The sequence below is a fragment of the Mytilus edulis genome, chromosome 14 (assembly GCF_963676685.1).
Source record: "Mytilus edulis chromosome 14, xbMytEdul2.2, whole genome shotgun sequence".
Classification (NCBI taxonomy): Eukaryota; Metazoa; Mollusca; class Bivalvia; order Mytilida; family Mytilidae; genus Mytilus; species Mytilus edulis.
Window position 1 is genome coordinate 42,185,349 of NC_092357.1, and position 22,747 is coordinate 42,208,095.

The following is a 22,747-nucleotide window of genomic DNA, read 5'->3' on the forward strand; positions in this document are numbered from 1 at the left end:
AATTAAAACTTCTCCGTGGAGGCATGGTTGTACCAATTTCAAAAAACATTTAAAACTTCCAATTGTAATAACGTAAGAAGATCGCGGTGAGTATTTTACAACTTCTCCGTGGAGGCATATTTGTACTATTTTCCAAAAACTGCAATTTTAATTTTGTGCACGGATAAGAATATTTTTGATTCTAACAGGGAGCGGGTAGAAGAATGAGCTTTGTTTTGTTGAATGACCAGGCTTTACTATCTGAAAACAAATAAGTATAACATTTATAGCTTTCTGAAGTGTATAGGCTCTCAATACTATTCAACAAAAGTATATACACCTGAATCTACAAACTCACTTTCGTGGGTTTTTTTCTTGAAAGAAATTGCCTGAATGGGTGCACAAGTATTGGGAAAGCACACTTCACTATCAAACGTTAGAAGATCGCGGTGAGTATTTTACAACTTCTCCGTGGAGGCATGTTTGTACCACTTTGCAAATCATTAGTATTTTGGTGTACTATTATTTGTCTGTTTGTGTTTTTCATTTTTAGCCATGGCGTTGTCAGTTTAATTTCGATTTATGAGTTTGGCTGTCCCTCTGCTATCTTAAGTCCCTATTTTCTTTTACAACTTCTCCTTGGAGGCATGTTGTACCACTTTTCAAAATATTTTAAACTTTCAATTGTAATATTAATTTTGTACACAGAAAAGATACTAACAGGGCAGGGGATAGAAGGATGAGTTTTAATTTCTGTTGAAGGGATAAGTATGTTTTGTTTAATTACCAGGCTTTACTTCTAGCATCTAAAAAGCAACTAGCAATATTTCTGGCTTTCTGAAGTGTTTGAGCTCTTAATTGAAAGTTGCAAAAACCATTTCCACATTTTGTCACTTTCAGCATTGAGTTTGCATTGATAGCGGACTTTCCGATTTGAATTTTCATTGGAGTCGGGTTTTTTGTTGTTATTTTACTTATAATAAAACATAAGTAAACACACTTGAATCTTAAGCTAATTCTACATGGGGATTTAATATAAAATGTGTAGTCTTATTTGTATTATGTTTCACATCAAAATGATAGTTTCACTGCAACAAATATTCATTTAGACTACTCTAACTTATTTGGATGTGTAGCTCTTCCAAACTAACAGCATCTATTAATTTCAGTTCGAATAAAATTGAGAAAGGAAATGGGGAATGTGTCAAAGCGACAACAACCCGACTATAGAGCAGACAACAGCCGAAGGCCACCAATGGGTCTTCAATGTAGCGAGAAACTTCCGCAACCCGTAGGTGTCCTTCAGCTGGCCCCTAAAAAAATATGTATACTAGTACAGTGATAATGGACGTCATACTAAACTCCGAATTATACACAAGAAACTAAAATTAAAAATCATACAAGACTAACAAAGGCCAGAGGCTCCTGACTTGGGACAGGCGCAAAATTGCGGCGGGGTTAAACATGTTTATGAGATCTCAACCCTTCACCTATACCTCTAGCCAATGTAGAAAAGTAAGCGCATAACAATACGCATATCAAAATTCAGTTCAAGAGAAGTCCGAGTCCGATGTCAGAAGATGTAACAAAAGAAAATAAATAAAATGACAATAATACATTATTAAAAAACAACATACTACTAGCAGTTAACTGACATGCCAGCTCCAGACCTCAAATACACTGATTGAAAGATTATATCTTCATCATATGAATATCAGGTACAATCCCTCCCGTTAGAGATTTAGTATCATACTATCATAAAATATATGAGAAGAACATAACCCGTGTAATGCCAACAACTGTTTTTCAAATAAATGTGTTTAGTTCCGATGCAAAGACCCTATAAGTGAATCAATATTAAAACCAAAATATGCAATCTTTAAAGACCTGACAACAATACCTAGAACAATTTTCAAGCTGTTTGTGACAATAAGACTGTATTACTCAAGTTCTGTAATCACAATATGTATCAGGTGTATTAATCCCCCAAAAAGATCCTGGAAATTCTGAGACGACTAATATATTAAAAATTTGGTATAAAAATAAATCTTTACAATTTGTATGGAAACTAGAATTAAAAATTAAATTTATATAAATGATCTACTTTACTGAAATTTAATTCAAATTAAAGCAAAACAATTGTTTTAATATATATAAAAAAAAGATGTGGTATGTCCGGTTTACAAAACAAATATAGTATAACTTCAAATGGGTAATGTTCAGTCATATCCAAGACGATAGGGCATGTTTAATTAAAAATAATTGTATAAGAAATAGAATTTCACAAATTTCACAAATGATAACAATGGTGAGGTCAACTAGACAGCAGGACAAAACAAGTTTCATAAAACAAAACATGGACAAATTGTGTTCGTTATTTTGCTACCGAAAATAGGTTCTTAATATTGAAGTCAATACGTTGTGAACACATTATTTCGTCTTTTAGTCTCCATGTTTAGCCAATGTTCTGTCTTAATTTGTCGTAAAAGATCAGTCGTGTACACACAATAGTTTCGGAAACATCAAAATTAGCGTCCTAGTCATACCTGTATTCTATTCTGCAGCATCAATTTTTATCGTAACCTTATCAGATACATCTAACTATGGATTCATTAATCTTCGTGGATACCAATTTTCATAGATTGTACCAAGTCAGGAATATGGCCATTGTTATATTATAGTTTGTTTCTGTGTGTGTTACATTTTAACGTTGCGTCGTTTGTTTTCTCTTATTTTTTAGTGTAAATTCACATTGCGATAAGACGTGTCACGGTACTTGTCTATCCCAAATTCATGTATTTGATTTTGATGTTATATTTGTTATTCTCGTGGGATTTTGTCTGATGCTTGGTCCGTTTCTGTGTGTGTTACATTGTAGTGTTGTGTCGTTGTTCTCCTCTTATATTTAATGCGTTTCTCTCCGTTTTAGTTTGTTACCCCGATTTTGTTTTTTGTGCATGGATTTATGAGTTTGAACAGCGGTATACTACTGTTGCCTTTATGTAGCAAGCTTTGTCTTAATTATTGATATTTAATTTCTAGGTTTTGTCAAAAAGACAATATAACCTGTGTTCCTCTTCTGATATATAAAATTGATGTTTTACCTACATATATGTATACCCACGAAATACACGACCACTGGTATACCATGAATAATAATAATCTACAGTTTCTGGAAATGAAATAAGGTTTCTGCTTACTTTCCTAATTTCTCTTTGATAAGTTTATTAGGTAAAATTAAGAGTTTTTGCTTTCAGAAATTTTAAATCTTTTTTACAGATTATATTTATCTAATTATAGAAACTGAATATTTTGAAAAAAAATACTTACATAATAGTATCTAAACAATGTTATTGTCTGATTAATTTTAGGAGCTAAAAATCAATTTGTCTGAAAATCTGAAATTCACTTATGAATGAGACAAAATATGATTCAGTCATTCAGATCAGTTGAAGTCAAATTGGCCGTTTCAGAAAAAGATATTAGTAGTGTAAATATGATCGCGTTGCACTTCATTGATATGTATTCATTTTTAATTTCGATTCAGTCTCAATATTATTGCACACTCTGGCCCTCCAAATAGGACGATAGAGGTAGCCTCCTCGACCCAAGAGGTGGGGGGGGGGGGTTAACTTCGATATTTTTTTGGTAGGGGTGTGCCATTTTTGTATCAAAAAACGTACCCATTTTAATATAACATTCACTGCAATTCAGTACCTATAGTTATATAAATATTAGTGTTGTGAAATCGTACACTTTTGCCTAACCGGTTACTCGGATAAACGTTCGACCGAATAACCGGTTAACCGGTATAGTTTAAATTGGGGTTTGAAAGCCTTATCAATAGTACCCTACAAATAGATATAAGATGTGGTATGAGTGTCAATTTGACAAACTTTCATCCAAATCATAAATTTACGCTTTTAGAATTGAATATTGTCCTTTGGCATTATCAGGTTGTCTTTGAGGATTCCTGGCGAAGTTTGACTTTTAATAATCAAATGCACCGTATCAACTATAGCGTCTGTACCAACTTCAGATTGAAAAATAAAAAAAAACTTCTTGATCTCGTAGAATTGAATATGTCTGAAACCTATTATTCTTTACTTTTCTCTTGTCTCCGAAAATAATGTGGTGTGTTTCAATTTGAAATGATTAATTATAAAAAAGAAGATGTGGTATGATTGTCAATGAGACAATTCTCCACCAGAGACCAAAATGACACAGAAATTAACAACTATAGGTCACCATACGACCAGTTTCTTTGCTTTGTTTGCTTGTTTCTTCAAGCATGTTACTCGTATCGCGTATACATTGAGTAAATTCCCATTGGTTTGCATTTCACAATTTTTGAGATAGCATTTCGTTTAAAGTAAGACTAAGCATTGCACGACGGAGGTTGCACATGTAGATGTAGGTCTACACAAAATTAGATAAAAAACGAACCAATGAAGTAAATCTTAATATTTAATCGCATTATTGATTTAAAGTTACTGTTAAAAAAACATGCATACTAATTATATTTCTTTAAGATCTTGCCCCGAGCTGAGTTCTAATTCATTTTATGTTTTTAGGATTAACAATAACAATTTATATCAAATCTACCAAAATTGAAAAAAAGTCCGGTTAACCGGTTAGCGATTTTGGTATTCGGTATTCGGTCGTTCGATCGGTTAACCGGTTAACCGTTGACAACACTAATAAATATTTAAGAAAGAATGACCTATACTTATATAAAATATTTAAAATATGACCCATGCTTGTGCATATAAGCATTAACGTTATTGAAGAGCAAATCAGGAGACACATTACCGGGGTTCATTTGGGAACTTATTTGAAAGGTGAACTTTCAAATGAATTGATTTAATTTAATATAATAATTGACCATTACTAATGTAAGATTCTCAATAGCATATTTATATATGATATGTAGGTCATACCCCAAATCAATATATAGTTATCAAACGTAAATGCATTTTAATATAGGATGTCATTAAAAAGGAGGGTCATTTTTATATAAAATCTCGCAAAATTATGACCCATATTTTTGGCACATCCCTGTATACCCAATAATAGGAAGTTACCCCCCGTTGTCTTTTTATGTGACCAAAATGTCTGATCATTCAACATACTGGGGTACGAAGTATCGTATTACAACTATTTATCATCAATTTCATATCAATGGTCATTTTATGAATTTGGGAAATTTTGGGAACTGTCATACAGTATACGATGCTTACTTCATGGATTCACACAGTCTCGCTTCATTTAAAGGTCATGTTATTCCCCCGGTTATTGTTTTATCTTGGTTGTGTATATTCAAAATAGACGTAACAGTTTTGAGCATCCATGTACTAATGTTGCACTTTATTTAGACATTTAGACGATAACAATTGATTATAAGTTCAGCATCTGCTTAACTTGAAAATATTTTAAATAACAAAAGTCCTCTAAACAGATTGTTGTCCAGAAATACTTTAAACACATTTATATATCGCCAAGTGTCCTTGACAGGTAGAAATTGGAATGAATGAATATGGTAATTTAAAATACATCTTTTTCTAAACGACTCCACATCGAAACAATATGACTTTCGTGATTACTGAATATTTTAGACTTAAAACTTGGAAATCTATTACATATTTTTTTTTTGTAAAGGACATTAAACTTGTATTGAGTATATCAACTATTATGATCGCTCATAGTCTAGAAAAAATGAGGACATATCTAACGGAGACTTCAGAAAAAAAATCTCCTATCAAAACCAAATAATAATAAAAAAAAAAAAATACTGAAATTATAACAACATAAAAAAATTGACGAATGTTTCGACTAAGGACATGTAAATGAACATATGATTAAGTATAAAGTACAGTTAAAGGTTCCACTAAATTCAAAATATAGGACACTACATAAATATCAAAACTTTGCCTGTACTTTTCAACATAAAATGAATAAATTCCTCATCTTTTGGGACAAATATGCATCTAACCATACTTAACAGATACACACTGTGTAAATTGTAAATAAACATGAAATTTTTGTGTTATGGTCAAACCGGTTTTGGGGGTGAACACTAAATTTTCCAAAAAAATCTGTAGAACCTTAATCACAAGCTTCACCTTGTTAAACTAGATCTATGGAATTATAAAACTAAAATAAAATAAAACACAAGAGAAAGGTAGATAGGTGTACAATACTAGAAAAGCAGAAACACTGGGGTAAACAAAACAATAATAAACGATTCTGTATTATAAAGTACTTGATTTTACTGAAAGCAAGTTCAAGTCCTTAACCTGTGGAAAGGATATCATTCCGTCCCAGATTATAGTAGTGGTTTGTACAGCGGAGTACAGTTTATACAGTCACGACATTGTTTTGTACTACGGTGTAAATTTATTACAGCCACATTATTGTTTTGTACTTTGGAATTATTTTTTGCAGCAACGTCATTGGTGTGTACTACGGTGTAAATTTTATACCGCAATATCATTGGTTTGTACTACGAAGTTAATTCTATACAGTTACATTATTGTTTTGTACTATTGAGTTAATTTTATACCGCAACGTCATTGGTGTGTATTACGGAGTAAATTTTATATAGCCACGTAATTGGTTTGAACTACGGAGTGATTTTTATACAGCCACGTCATTGGTTTATATTACAAAATAAATTTTGTACAGGTACGTCATTGGTTTATATTATGGAGTAAATTTTATACAAACGCTTCTTGGTTTGTGATATTAAATACATTTAATCGCACCGCGGGGAAAATATCACGTTGTGATTGGTTTAGCGCCGTCACCTGGTGACCCCCTATGAGACCGTAGGTGGTTAGTAAATTTCATAGGGGGTTCATGACGTCATGTTCTACTGTTAATGGTGACGTCGTCTATTGCTGTTGTTGTATTTCATTGTTTATTTTTCTACAAAACGCAGCAGGAAAAGTCCTGCGTGCGATAAATTCGTTATACGGTTCACTACTGACCCCCTACGAATACATAGAGGGTGAGTAAAATCCGTAGGGGACTCGGCCTACGGCCTCACCCCCTATGGATTGTACTAACCCTCTATGGATCCGTAGGGGGTCAGTGGCAAACCATATAACTTATATTATACAGTCAGTGTATGTGGCTTATAAACTCCCTTAAAGCATACATCGTTACAAATCCAACCTACTTCGATCATACAAAAGTTATAAAAGCTATAATGATAGCACATGGGACAAAAATGGACGAAACTGTATTTAGGTGCAGTTGGGTATTGCTCTTTCATAGTTTATTTTTATTTTCTATACATTTAATTAAATAAAGATGAGGTATTGTTTACACAACTACATGAACAGGGACCCGACTTAATTTCATTTGAGATGAAGCCGTCATGATTCATTGATAGTCAAGTATATATACTTGGCTCTCGGTGTTGTTATGACACGAAAATTTATACGTTTAATCACAAAAAATAACCAATAAATAACGAAAGTATGAAGCACGTTCCTGACTTTGGGTTTCATCTCCATGTCTAAGTTACCAGATCGTCACGTGGAATACTGCCAGTAGACATAAAGTTATTGAGGGTAATAGTATTTTGATATTACACGTTGTATGTGGCATCTTCCTCTTATCATAAATTAGAATCTGATTATTTGAAAGTTTTATTTACAAATTTAATTAAGGATTAAATGATAATTGTAGCTCTGTATGCTATGTGCTTTGGTTTTTTGTTTGAACAAAAATGAATTTTGAAAACTTAATGACGTCAGGTAGGAAAAAAACGGTTATTAAATATTCTTAAACATGAATGTTGGATTCAAAAGAAAGTATAGAATTCACCTTTTCTATATAAAAAAAAGATATACAGAGAACTTAATACTGACCTCAAGCAAACACAAACCCCACTAAGCCTAGCAGGATTATTGCAGATTTTGTATATTGGTCAGCTCATCCTGTTTAATTTTAGCACCAGTTTACTTTAATTTCATAAAGAGGCAAATTGCAAAAAATTGCAGAGTGAAATGGTAAACATTTCATTGTTTTAAATTTGGAAATCAATCAATTTAAAGAACAGATTAAATTGTTAAGCATTTTAAAATCTTAGAATCCGATTTTGAGTGTATTTGACGAGCAAAATTCTAGGCCAATGTCAAAATAAATGTCTGAATGACATTATGTACTCGCAGAACAAAATGCATGGAGTATAACTGTGAAGAATACCATGGTTTGTACAAAACTGATCAGAAATACTCCTGATTGAATATGAATATTTGAATTATACGACTATTCCATATGCATGCATGCATATTAAACAGGCCATCAGTCTGTAAAATGTATTTAGGTAGTTTAGATAGACATATCGTACCACATCTTCTTTTTTTTATAAATTAAATATGAGGACGTCTGATATATAATCAAACATGTCATCAAGGTGACCTCTTTTAAGTGAAAACCTGTCTTGCTAGTTGACCCTCTTTTTGTCCCACTGCAGTAATACCCATACATTTTCAACCTCAAAACTAAGGTTACCTGTTTTATCAATTTTAGTATCGGGGGGTGACCCTTATATAAAGGTTTCACTGTATCTTAAATTTATGATCATCGGTATACTTCCTTTTCATAAGTCACACATTACATAACATTTCATTATAATACGTCATTTTGTTTGGTTAACAGCAATCTCCCATCACTCTAAAATTACCCTTCATTTCAAAATGAAATGAAATATTCATGATAACACGATTTTTCATAATGAAGTACACAGATCAATTAAAGACAAACAGAAATCATATTTCTAGCAAAAACAATGTAATTATAATTATTGAATGCTTATTCTGGTAAATGTATAAAGTTGTAAGAAAGTCGACTGTGCGCACTTTTTTACTATAAGGGTCTCGCGCTTCAAACAAAATGTACTTTGATCATCAACTTTACGCAACAATAAATTTACAAAAAGGAACATTCAACTTTAATGATATTTTATCATTTATTAAATATGAACCTCTATGTGTTTATTTACATAGACTTCTTCAATAGCATATACTATACGATGAGTTATGTCTAATTCGGCAGCGTGTCATATATATCGAATGCCATAATTTTAATCATTCCCTGCATGCTAGTACAACTCGCTTCCATTTTGTTTGTTTAATTTGAAAACTTTATTATTCAAACGCTTTTCTGTATGACCTGTCTTGTTCTCTCTCTCTTTGGACTTGTGCAGTACAGTATTTTTTTATCAAAGTGTACCAAACTTTTGATACGTTTAATATTTACAACTGTTTGTTAACAACAAAATTGTAATTAGCTACACACAAACGTTATGTTTTAATATCGGACTACTAACACAAAGGTTCCTGGTTCGATTCCCGTCTGGGATGAAAATTTCAGGAACTTAATTTTCGGCTCTCCCTTGACACCATTTGCGAGTATGGTCTCGAGGAAACGATGATAGTCCGTCAGAAGGGGACGATAAATGGCTGACCCGTGTTAAGAGAGAGCCATATCTCTTGCACTTTAAAGACACCCTTGTAGATTTCGAAAAAGAGCAGGCTAATGCCGCTACAAGGCAGCACTCGCACCCGCAAAGTGGAAAGGGATAAATATAAGTTGCAAAACTTGTTTCCCAATCCACTATAAATAAATATGTTTAAACTAAACAAACGTTAGGGATTACAACGCATCTGAACAAATGAATGAGATAACATGAAAAAGAGTAATTATACGTCTTATTCAGAGTTAATGTATTATTTATACAAATTAATAGTGATAATATTAAGACGTTTGTGTTGAAAGTTTGATTAAATTCATTCACTATCAGTGAAATTATTTGTGTAAATGAATAATACCATCAAGCTTGTCAGTTTTAAAAACATTTATTCTTTATTTTAACATTACACTTGAAAACTGTATTTTTTCGCAATTTATTATATTCGAGACCCATCATTGTGTTACGTACTTAAGGTGGTACCTAACACTTTCACTAAAATTAATTTGGCTCGTTTAATTTTCATAAAATTTTGAAAAAGTATTTACTTTTACCCTTTAACAAAAATATAAAAATTTCAAAAGTTTTGAACCAACCATTTTATCAGGAAAATTACACTGGTTATATAGCAGTTTGACAAACACCAATTTTAATCACTGAGAAGCTTAATATTCCCTATACTACACAACGTAATTAAAACGTTTAGCTCCCTGTAGTGTTAGGTACCACCTTAAGTTTATAATGTAGTATACTGTGTCTCTCTTTGATTTCGTAAGGTCATACACAGTATTATAAATGAATAAATACATTTTGGATAAACTTCAATGAGATAACACCAAAACGATACATTGTAACTAGAGGGCAATTTACAGTAATGTTTTAAAAACTTTTATAGTTGTCTACACACATGACACATTTTTTTCAATTTTTTAATCGTTCTTATCCTCTGAAAATTGTGATCATGACTTCTTATTTCAAAGTAATTTTTGTGTTCTCCATGAAAATTATACGCAATACTTCAATTCAATAGTTGGCGATTCTGATAAATGAAACAGAATATAATAATGTGTTTGATAAACCACCTTCCAACTTAATTTATTAGTACTATTAGTATTTAATAGAAATACTCTAAGGCAATACAAACTGCTCATAGAACAAAGTAAAGCAAATTCTATAACTTTATTATTTCGATATATGAAAAAGCTTTGCGAAGATTTAAAATCTTGCAATCGAATGCACGACTGTAACCAAGTGAACCCTTTCCTTTAAAGTGCAATGTATCAACATTTAGTTTAGAGGCGTTTTGAATATTACAGCAAATTGGAAACTCATGTTTTTGATGACCTCACGTGCCGCCTCAAATTAGCGAGTTACTTTACTATAAACTATTTTGTGGTAGGAACTTGGTCCCTGACTTTTTCGTGGTATTTGGCTCATCTCAATGCTGTTTTTTGCAAGTAGAATACTTAATTGAATTCAAGGATCGTCTAAGAATGACGTAGCAGGATTTTCCGAATTTTTTAGTCATAAAGGATGTTTGCTAATCTTGTTCTAGACTTTTTTTGTCAGATAATTGGAATCCACTTGTTTTATCCTTGTTTCGATTTTAAAACATTTTTCACGCTAATTCCTACTTTTCTTTTCATAATTTTATTACATGTAGTTGAAAAAGCTATATCTAAAACTCTTGTCTAAAGTCCTTGTTATTATCCGATACCTTTGGAAAAGGAAAAGAAGCCAATAAAACAATGTATGAAAAATTTAGATAAAATCCTTTTCCAGCAAATTTTTAAAGGTTATATTTCAAAAACAAGCAAAGGGACCTTTAATTTTTCCATAGTTCCTTTATTTATATACTATCAATTTATAACAGTCGTTTAAAACGCTTGTTATTCTAAAATAATTTAGGGAAAGTCCTTAGTTTAGTTTCAAGTGTTTGTGCCTCTTATTTTTTCACTGTATGTGATGTTTATACTGGTAAGAGTTCTGCGTATCTTTTCATGAAAAAGTTTTAGAGAGAGCAAATAAACATGATCGATGTTTTATGAATTTGGTGATGTCTTGTATTTAGATAAGAGACACTTATAAATCAGTTATTACGTGATCAGTCATAACTCGATACAAAGTATCAACATATTGTATTGTAGTAACACGACGCGAGTCTTCTGGGGAGCAGGATCTGCTACATGTAACCCACATATCACATGTATTTAGGTGGGGTTTTGTTGCTCAGTCTTTTAGTTTTCTATGGATTTTTTTTTTTTGGGTACTGTTGTTGATTTTTGGTCGTTTATCGTTTTTCCCATGGCATTGTCATTTGTTTCGAATAATAAGTTTGAATGTTATTTTTACATCTTTCGTATCTCTATTTAATATCAAAATTAAATATTAACAAAAAGATGACATATTCTTTGGTGTCAGTTGCCTTGTTTTGTTTATTCGGACAATTTTTTACATTAAATAAATATTCTCTTTTTTTTTTTTTTTACTTTTGATTTTTTTTTTTTATAAATCTGCGCGTTGTTTTTATCATAGATCATTCGATTTAAAATGTGTCAATTACATAGTTGTTTGATATTTTAAGGCTCAGTGACAAATAAACATGTTTGGCCTCTGGTCTTTGTTAGTCTTGTATGATTTTTAATTTTAGATTCTTGTGTATAATTTGGAGTGAAGTAGGACGTCCATTATCACTAAACTAGTATTTATATTGTTTAGGGACCAGCTGAAGGACTCCTTCGGGTGTGGGAGTTTCTCGCTGCATTGAAGACCTATTGTTGACCTTCTGCTGTTTTGTGTTCTTTGGTCTGTCTCTTTGACACATTCCCCACTTCCATTCTCAATTTTATTGGTAAGAACAATTACATGATCACATCAGAGGAATATACGAATGTACTCTGAAATCATAAATTAGATGCAACAGTAGTTAAGCGGTGTTTTGAACTTAAAATCAAATTACTACGAAGATACCAATAAAAGTAACACATAAGAACAGTTGGTATCGCGTGTTTACTCTATCAGTATTTAACTTTACATTTTTGAATTTAGGTACTCCATGCTTTGACCTTCGTATTTTATTTGGCTTATCGATTATATTTTTTATTCGAGCGTAACAGTTGAGAATTTGCAAATGAAACGCGCATTTGGCGTACAAACTTAGTCGTGGTACCTATGATGAGGTTGTTAAGCTATGTTCTAATCTTGAAATAAAGTCCTAAAAGGACAAGACAAAGTTATATCCCAGGCATAGATTACATTACCCGTATTCGGAAAAACCTTTTGGAATTTTGGCTCCTCAATGCTGTTCAACTTTGTAATTGTTTTGGCGTTTTCACTTTTTTAATCTGAGCGTCACTGATGAGTCTTATGAAGACGAAACGCGCGACTGGCGTATTAAATTATAAGCCTGGTATCTTTGATTACTAATTTTAGTCCACTTAATTGAAAATTGGTTGATAAGTTTTGATTATTGATAAACCGATTTTCCTTATGTTTACTATTTTTTAAAACAATGTTTCATCCGTCGCATATATCGTTCAGCTTATTTTTTGTACGTAACTAAAAGCGCATGTTGAAGTAACACATTTTTATTGGACTTAAATGATTTGAAAGATTTGAAATAATAACACAATTTGGTGTCCAATATATCTTATCATTGAAATCCTATTTTGGGAAACTATCAAACAGTCTATGACTTGGTAAAATTCTTTGTTGTATAATTTCATTTATAATGTTTTAAATACATATCGACTTATAGTCTGCAAAATTTCATTCTAATAAACCATAAATTGCTTATTTCAAATATCACACCATGTGGTTCAAAGAAAATATGTAATTTAATATGTTTTATAACCATTCACAAGTTTTTAAACCGGTTTTAGGCACACAGTGCTAGACTTTATGCCCTGGTGAGAAAAAAGACACAACACAAACATACTAGTTAGATTTAGTTGACGTGCAATGTGCATAATTTTAATATTGCCTTCTGTATGAGTGACATCAAAAAGCCTAAAGCAAATACAAATAGCTTAGTACTCAACCGATGATATATATCTACTCAATACTTGACATGGTAGGTACGAATTAAAGGATAAGTCAATGAGACATTTATCCAACCAAACGAGGAACAAAAAAAAATGCATTTACTGTCTCAGTCTATACAAAAAAAAATTACTCATATGTCCTGCTCTTATAAATACCCTTAACGGTGACCTTTTAATAAGGGACTACTGTCAGAATGAAAAAAGGTCCTAAGCCTGTGCATTATTCATTCGTTTCAACTCGGCCGATTCCGTACCCTCATCTAACAGGAGAGTAGAGGATTCTACCGAGGATTGTCGAATGGTACATTATTGTGATGAACAAACAAATGTAGCTTAATTATACAGCTTTTTATTTTGCAACTTGCAGTATGGTTTTCATTTTTTTTTTTTTTTTTTTGAAACAAATTGTAATTGAATGACATGGCAATAACAGCCGTTTTACTACTTTCATATAATAAATGTCATGTAAATTCAATGGAAAGGTAATGAAATAAATGATGTTTACCAATTTTTAGGTACTTCAAACAACAAAAGTCGGACTCGTTTTAATTCAATGCAAATAAAACAAGAGAAGGTTTGTGGACAAGGTAAACATTTCCTGCTATACGTTCATATGTGCCTTCATAACATGTATAAAAGTTAACTTTGAATATACATGTTTATTACTTTCTAATTAACTTAATAAATTGAAGCAGACAATCAAGTTTGCTTTATCTTTGATTAACCAAGCCGATACCTTCTTTTTAGGACTGTTCAATGTCTTTTCACGTGTCAATACAGGTAACTACTGTACACATCTGTATATAGATAGACGTGCAAATTCAACGGTCAATTAATATAGTATCAAATATAGGAACATCAGTGTCAGATGAAAACCGTTCGAATAAGGAATTAAAACTAATTGTTTAGATCATAATCATCACTGACAGTCTCCAGGAGTATCATTTATCCTTATAGTACCCCTATTTTGACAATTTTACCTATCATGCCTGTTTATTTTATTCACGCATCGTTGTAAATATAATAAAATTTGATGCGACTGTCATATAAGTGAGAGGCTAGCGCTATAAAACCAGATTTAATCCGCCATTTCCTACATAAGAATATGTATGTACCAAGTCAGGAATATGACATTGTTGTCCATTCGTTTGATATGTTTGTGCTTTTGATTTTGCCATTTGATTAGGGACTTTCCGTTTTGAATTTTCCTCGAAGCTCTGTATTTTATGATTTTACTTTTTGTAAATACTTCGTTACCGACATGATTTTATAAATTCATTATTTTTTTTGAAACTAAGATTTAAAAATATTACCTTAGATGGATTTGACTATAGTTTCAAGTGTTTTTTTGTTTTTGTTTCGGGCTTTGGAACTGTTCCAGATGAAGGTTAATCGAGAAATGCAGATGTTTAAAATTTATAAGGTGTAGTTTATATTTTTATTTCTAGTATATTACATGAATTAGAACAGTATATTTTTGGAAGTGTTGGTATCGGTCTGATTTCATTGGAATATTTAAAGTATTTAAAAAACAAAGAAAAAATACAAAAATGTATCATTTGGGCGTTTTGTTAAGAATTTATGTCAATGATAAATAAATGTATACTGTCATGTTTTTTAAGCAACTTTCTAATGTATTTTGGAATAAATTTACCATTGGTAAGGGAGAATATGTATTATTGATAAAATAGCTGCTGATAAGAATGTTTCAAAGATTAAGTTTCCAGGCGATCATTATATCAAAATTTGGCGATATGACAGTGTAGAATAATATATGATTTCATTGTCAAAAGATTAAATACTTTCATTGATACAGATAACAAAAAAAGAGATGTTGGTCAAGACAGTAATCAAATAACCAAAGACATAGATAGGTTAGAAAACAGTCATCAAAAATTGACATGTATTTCTGTTCAGCATATCAAGCTATAACTCGTTGACGATCGAAAATATTTAAAAGTGGTGAATAAATTAAGAAGAAACCATCATAAAAGTGCAACCAACACCAAAGTATCTAAACACAACGATATGACAACAGAAAACCACTGACGAGGCTCCTGACTTGGTAGAGACACATGAATGTGTTTCGGGTTTTCTGACAACTATTAAAGTTCTCTTTTTAATCCGTCATTTGATGTTGAAGTTTAGATGTCTACAATGTATGAAATAAGTTGTCAACTGTTGTTGTGTTAGAAGTGTTCGTTTTAACTACATTTTCTCTAACACTGAGTATCTTTTCAAGTAAATAGGTTATTCAAGAACAAATTCAAAGTAGTAGTGCTAGAGGTGAAATCATTATAAACAGGCACTGACAAACAAAATCAATGGTCAGCAAAAGGGCAAGAAAATTTCAATTAAGGTGGTACCTAACACTACAGGGAGATAACTCTGTTAAATCAGCTAAACGTTTTAATTACATTGTGTTGTGAAGGGAATCTTAAGCTTCTAAATGATCAAAATTAGTGATTGTCAAACTACTAAATAACCAGTTTAATTTTTCTGATAAATTGGTTGGTTCAATCTTTTTTAAATTTTTATACTTTTGTCAAAGGATCAAAGTAAAAACTTTTTCAAAATTTTATGAAAATTAAACGAGCCAAAAAACTTTAACAACAGAGCTATATTTTCCAGCAACAACAAGAATCAAAATAGTAAATAAAAATTAAACCAAACTCCAAGGTGAATTAAAAAAATGACAAATCAAAGGATTGACTATATTGACCGATAAAACTAGAAATTAAATGGCTTTATTCTTACTTGATTCAGACATTTTGCAAATGTTTGGTTTAAACTGGTTTTTGACTAACCAAACCTCCCACTTGCATGCCAGTAGTTTATAGTTCAATTATATTAACAAAATTGTGCGAGTAACTCAAATATATATGATGTGTTAAATATAGAAAAATATACAATTATTACATCAAATTCAAATTAAAGCTCATTATTTTATTTTCTGTTTGAAATTCTACTATTGATGATGTACTTTTAGTCTCCGATAATACAATGTATCAGCCGCCAGTTAGATATTGCTAATATACTGGCATTATTCAATAGATGTGTATTAATCGTATTTTTTTCTTTTTATTTTGCATGTACAAAATTTAAGGTTAATCCTTAGACAACATTGTTGTTATGCATTCGTTTGGTGTGTTTAAGCATTTTTTCGCCATTTGATTAGGGACTTTCCATTTGATTTTTTTTTTTTTTTTTACTTTTTGACGTTGGAAGATTCCAGCTGTTCTGCTGTGCGTTTTTTTGTTTGTTTGTTGTTGCAACAAAACGAATAATGTGGGGTAACCTACAAAGAAGCAAACTAATCATAACACCATTGTCAAAAGAAAACACGATTATGACAATACAAGCATAATAGCCAACAAAGCACTCCTTTGAAAACTAAAGAACAACTGAAACACCATCATATACAAAATATGGAATTAAAGTGGTAGGATTGCCAATGAATCAACTCTCCACCACAGACCAAATGACGTAGAAGTAAGCAATCATAAGCCAGTGTACGACCAGCAACAATGAGCAAAACTCAAACTGCACATCAAGCCAAAAAAAAACAACTCTCAATGCCACTGTAAAACAATGCAAACACGAGAAAAGTACTAACGGTCTGATTTATGAACAATCACAATCCAAACACTATCAAAAGACCTAGAACTAACACAGGTGCCTAGACAATATACCTGACAATATCTTATTGTTCTATTTTATAGGTTTATGAAACTTGACAGTACATGTATACATTATTACCAGTCTTTTTAATTATGACTTGACAATACCTTAGTGCTGTATTATATAAGATAACAAAACTGTTCAGTTTGAAATAGCAGGTACATTTTTCTTTGACTTAACAATACCTAATTGTTGTATGATAAAGGATTAAAACTGGACAGTATGAATTAATGCTTCACTTTTCAGTTTAAGTTGTCAGCTTTATGAATTATAAGCCTCACTTTTCTATGACTTAATAACACCTAATTGCCTCATTGTATAAGATAACAAAACTGGACAGTATACAATGTAAGCTTCACTTTTTCTATGACTTGACAACACCTAATTGCTGCATTGTATAAGATAACAAAACTGGACAGTATACATTGTAAGCTTCACTTTTCTATGACTTGACAAAGAAAAAACCTCACTGCTGTATTATATAAGACAACAACACTGAACAGTAAACATTGTAAGCTTCCTTTTCTATGAAAGAGAGGCGATACCAGGGACCTTCTAACTCATAAGTCGAAAATAAACTAACCGCTCCATGGTTAACAAAGAAAAAGACCAGCAGACAAACAATAGTACACAAAACACAACATAGAAAAAAACACCCCTTGATAATACCTTATTGCTGTATTGTATATGATGACAAAACTGGACAGTACGGATTCTCAACTTTTATTTTTCTATGACTTGACAATAACTTTCTACTGTATCATACAAAATAACAAAACTGGACAGTATGAATTGTAAGGTTAACTTTTCAGTATGTATTGTTAGTCTCACTTTTCTATGACTTGGAAATACCTTATAGCTTACTTTTATAGGATCAAAAAACTGGACAGTATATATTGTCAGCCTCCCTTTTCTATGACTTGACAATACCTTGTTGCTTTATTGTAAAATATCATATACTAGTAAATGGACAGTATATAGTGTCAGCCTCCACTTTCTATGACTTGACAATACCTTGTTGCTGTATTGTAAAATATCATATACTAGTAAATGGACAGTATATAGTGTCAGCCTCCACTTTCTATGACTTGACAATACATTATTGTTGTATTTTAAGAATGCACTCTCCTTATTAAATTATTTACATATTTTATTCGAATGTGAAACTAATCTTACCGATCTACCATTAAATTCTGTATTTGTACTCTTACCTGTAATCTTTCAGGCTGAGTGATCCGTGCGGTGAAAGGGATGAATTTGTGGATTTGTTCCTCGGAAGGACACGTTATGATGCGGTCAAGGAGAAATGATGGGTATTAATATTGTACAATGTAATTACAGTGCACAGGATTACAATGAGAAAGTACCCGTATGTCATCGACGGCAATGACTACACAGTTATTATGGTTTTTGGTAATGATAAATAAAAAAGTGGTAAATTAAGGAGATAAAACAAGTGGAACAGACATTCGAAAATATGTGAATTTGGTATTTCCAGATAAATTTGGCATACAGTTGATGTGTTTTGACTAACATAATTGGATTCAAAATAGTCAGACAGTGTTATTAAGTTTTTTGTTTGTATTTCGTAACATTCATGTACAACTTCTCTATGCAAATCAGTTATTATTGGAAAGTACTAAGTCATCCTAGAAGAACACTCATTAAGAGGGCGGAATCTTTCCGGAAATGCGTCTATTTTACAACTGAAATCAATTTCAATGTACGTTTGATAACGTTATTTAAAAAACTAGTGCAAAAATTTTCAAACGGGATTTTTTACCTTAACATGCAAGTACAACGAATATTGGTACTGTTATATTTTTTCCTACTGTTTCCAGCGAATATAATTGGTTTGTGGTGGTAAGTACAGCTAATTTGAATATTCATTACTAATTTGCATATCATTAATGGTAGAAATAAATTTTTGCCTCCGTCCATTGAGCACTTACAAACTGATAACAGACTGGACTATATATTCACAATGTTAATGAAAAAACGCAGCAATTGCCTTTGAGTTGACACACGCTTAATGAAAAGGACGCACCAATTATTTGGCATGACAGTGAAAAAAAAAGGATTTGCATGCATCGGATAGTTTACATAAGCATTATTTGGCGATTTTTATTTTTTTTAAATTCGCTTGAATTCTAAATACATGAAAAAAGAACAACTATGTATTAGCCACTGAGACATTTTATGGATACTTATTTTTCAGACTTTGAAAAAATGTGTTTTTGTTTAAGTTTGTATTACTTAACTAAAATAAACAATTGAATTTATTTATGAACCTCGTTAGAAATATATGATAACTAGACTAATTACTAAGTATAAATATCAACCGCAGACGAAATGTATAGTGTAGTAATTCTCTATTAATTATTTTTCTTCTTAAAACAATTGCGCTCATCTTTACATCATTAAAACCCGCGATTATGAAATCTTCAAACGTTATGTCAAATGTATATTTCATTAAAAAGGTGACTGGGGTTATTTTTCGAAGTACTATAAAAAATTATAAAATTCTTCAAAAAAAAGTTAAAATTATGCAAAAATTTATCCTTAAGTAGAAATATTTACAAAATGGTTAAACATCAATCAGAAATTTATTAAAAGTGTTTTTGAGAGATCGTTTAAATCAGATAAAGTTAGACATTTAAATCGTAAATTGTCATACTTTTAATATGCATGAAAAGGGCCGTTACACTTGTTGAACAAAAATGTATTGCTACAAATTCACCTATTTCCTTTTTTCTGATTGAAATTTATATAATTTCAAAATAATATTTTCTATTAGTTTTGTCTGGAATTATATATGTTAATTGAATTTACCTTTAAAAGTTAAATATTTGAGAAAGAACTTTATGCAAAATAACTGCATCAAGTATTATAGTCCTCACAATATATTTGATGAAAAACTAAAGTTTTGAAACATATTTTCCCATAATTTGAACTCTTTTAGATTTATGAAATGGTATGTACATTTTATCAAGTTCTATCCAAAGATTTCTTTAGAACTTTACGTTTCTTAATTGAAGTAGATATTGCAGGTTTTTATGGTTTCGATGCACATGTGTGCATGAACAATTGACATTGGACATCAAGAAAACTGTCAGAATCAATTCATATGACTTCGAAGGTTCTATTCAATGCAACCGTTGGTACATCACAAACAGTTCCATTTAATGATTTATTTGCACAACCGTGAATTGAAATCCAATTATCAAAGGTCAATTTTATATCCAGATTGACAAACAATTCGTTCAATTATTTGTACTTTATAAAGGTTACAATTTATTTCAGCTAAAAATTCAAAATATAAAATATAAAACAAAACTATGGTCAAGACCTAAACTATGACTACTATTCGAACACTAAGTCTTCATCCAAACATCCGGGCACTTTACATTTCTATAAGCAGCCTTATTGAGCGAGTGAACTAAAGCATGCCTATTGACGGTAATGGAATTTCATGTTCAAAGATGAGAAATGAAATGTAAAATAACAAAGAATACCGAAAATTAAAAACGAAAAGTCCCTTATCAAATGACAAAATAAAAAGCTCTAATACATCAACCAAATAGAAAACAACTGTCATATGCCTGGCTTAGTAATGGTACAGGCATTTCCGTATGTAGAAAGTGTTGGATTAAACTTCGTGTTATAGCTAGCTTAATCTCTCACTTATTTGACAGTCGCTTAAAATTCCATTATATTGACAACAATGTGTGAGTCGCTGATTTGAGTCAACTGCGCGAGTAACAATACTTTTCATTACTTGGTTTTCTTCTTGCCTCTTGTTTTTTGTTTGTTTTGTTTTCAATTGACATTTTATTTCAAATCAAACATATGCATCCCATAATGTAATACTTTAACCTAAAGTATACGTAGTCCTAAAAAAACTATGGCTTCTTCAGTGGCATTATTCGTAGGTTTTCGGCTTATGGTCTATCCACTTTTAATATCGAAAATACAAATTTTAGTTTTAAAATAATCTCGTATAGTCTTTATACTTTTCCAACTCTAACAAAACTCTTTCCTTAAAGTAAATGTGAAAAGCAAAATAATGTATGCCCAAGATGACCAAGCAAATTGGTTTTTTTTTTCTTTTCATTACCCCAGAAAAATATCTAGTATACTTTTGTAGATGTGAATGATAAATATATTTCATACCGTAATTTATAACTTTAAGTGATTTCTTTTGAATTGTAAATGAGAGTCAGGATGGATGTCCTTCATTTCTTTAATTTGTTGTGCCATTTTTCTTAGCTCTACCTCAGGCATAGAATACCTTAGCTGGATTTGGCAAAACTTTTAGGAATTTTGGTGCTCTATGCTCTTCAACTGCGTACTTTATTTGGCCGTTTTAACTTTTTTGGATTCGGCGTCACTGATGAGTCTTTTGTTGACGAAACGCGCGTCTGGCGTATATGCAAAATTTAGTCCTGGTATCTATGATGAGTTTATTCATACTTTTTTGTCTATTATTTTCTATTCTTCATATTTTGTTCTATTTTTCACTATTCTTTTTACTTTAGCACGTCATTATTCTCTATATTTTTTTTTTTTTTATTATTTTAGTCTCAGCTGAGGTTTTTTCTGCTCCTTAGTCAGTTTGTTGTCTCTTGTACACATTCCCCATTCGTAATTTTACAATACCCTTTCCTATTCATATCTATTTATCCATATTATCACAATGAAGAGCCAGAAATATTAAATCTTTAGATTCAAAACGGCAGGTTTGTAATTAAAAGGGGTCATTTCCATGGCAATTGAAAAACTTTAATGGAAACAAATCTAAGGAATATTCACTAATCGTTATATTATAAGTGAATATAGTTTATTTCTATAAAAAAAAATGAATTATGCTTCTGACGGATAATCCACTTTTGGCCTTTGAAAATTTTTGGTCTGACAGTGAATTCTAAAGTATATCAATTCTCATTTTCTGTCAAAATTAATAAGTTGTGCACATTTTATCAATCTTTATAAATTTATAATCCATTTCTAAATAGCAAAAACCGTTTGAGAATGTGAGCGGAAAATTTCGTTTTTATACGGGCCTTTTCTGTAAAAACAATAATACTCATTCTGAAATGACTAGACTATGACGTCATGACGGCGCGCGCAACCAAAACATTGTCCTACAAGACAAACATAGCCAAAAGTTGTCCATTAAAAATGTCTGAAACATAATTTGCAGACAGCATTTCTACTTATTGCCCTTTGTAAATACCTGCTTTAAAATATCGAATATTGAAAGAAGCCTTCAAGATTTTTTTTAGTTTACTTAGTTCATGCACCTTGAAATTTTGCGTTAATACGCTTGTTCAAAAATGGTTAAAATGTACAGGCCCCTTTGATAACTGCAGATATGTCTAAATCTATTAAGAAATCATAACCATTGAAACAAACAGCGTTCTCTTATTTGACAGTTTCGCTTAGATTTACTTGGTACCACTTGTTTAAGAAGAAAAGAAACGTCTTTTAATCTTTTTATATGTTAACACTTCGTTTGACAAAAGGTGTATTCGATTACAAAACTTTGAAAGTTAAGAAATTT

At 31.2% G+C, this 22,747-nt stretch overlaps 1 protein-coding gene and 1 long non-coding RNA gene across 8 annotated transcripts in view; one reads left to right on the forward strand and one right to left on the reverse strand.

Moving 5' to 3' along the window:
- Positions 1–22,747, forward strand: part of LOC139502590 (protein Wnt-6-like) — a 466,832-nt gene that overhangs the window by 35,450 nt on the left and 408,635 nt on the right. For 5 of the 7 annotated variants that reach the window (XM_071292123.1, XM_071292118.1, XM_071292122.1 and 2 more), the window contains exon 2: positions 18,410–19,047. In XM_071292123.1, coding sequence (XP_071148224.1) covers positions 18,782–19,047 — 266 coding nt within the window. In that variant the 5' untranslated portion in view covers positions 18,410–18,781. Of the gene's footprint in view, positions 1–336; positions 429–18,409; positions 19,048–22,747 lie in introns of those variants that run through there. The other 2 variants (XM_071292120.1, XM_071292124.1) reach the window with 1 other exon arrangement.
- The window catches only part of LOC139502601 (uncharacterized), a 47,126-nt gene that overhangs the window by 8,508 nt on the left and 15,871 nt on the right, over positions 1–22,747 (reverse strand). The window lies entirely within an intron of this gene.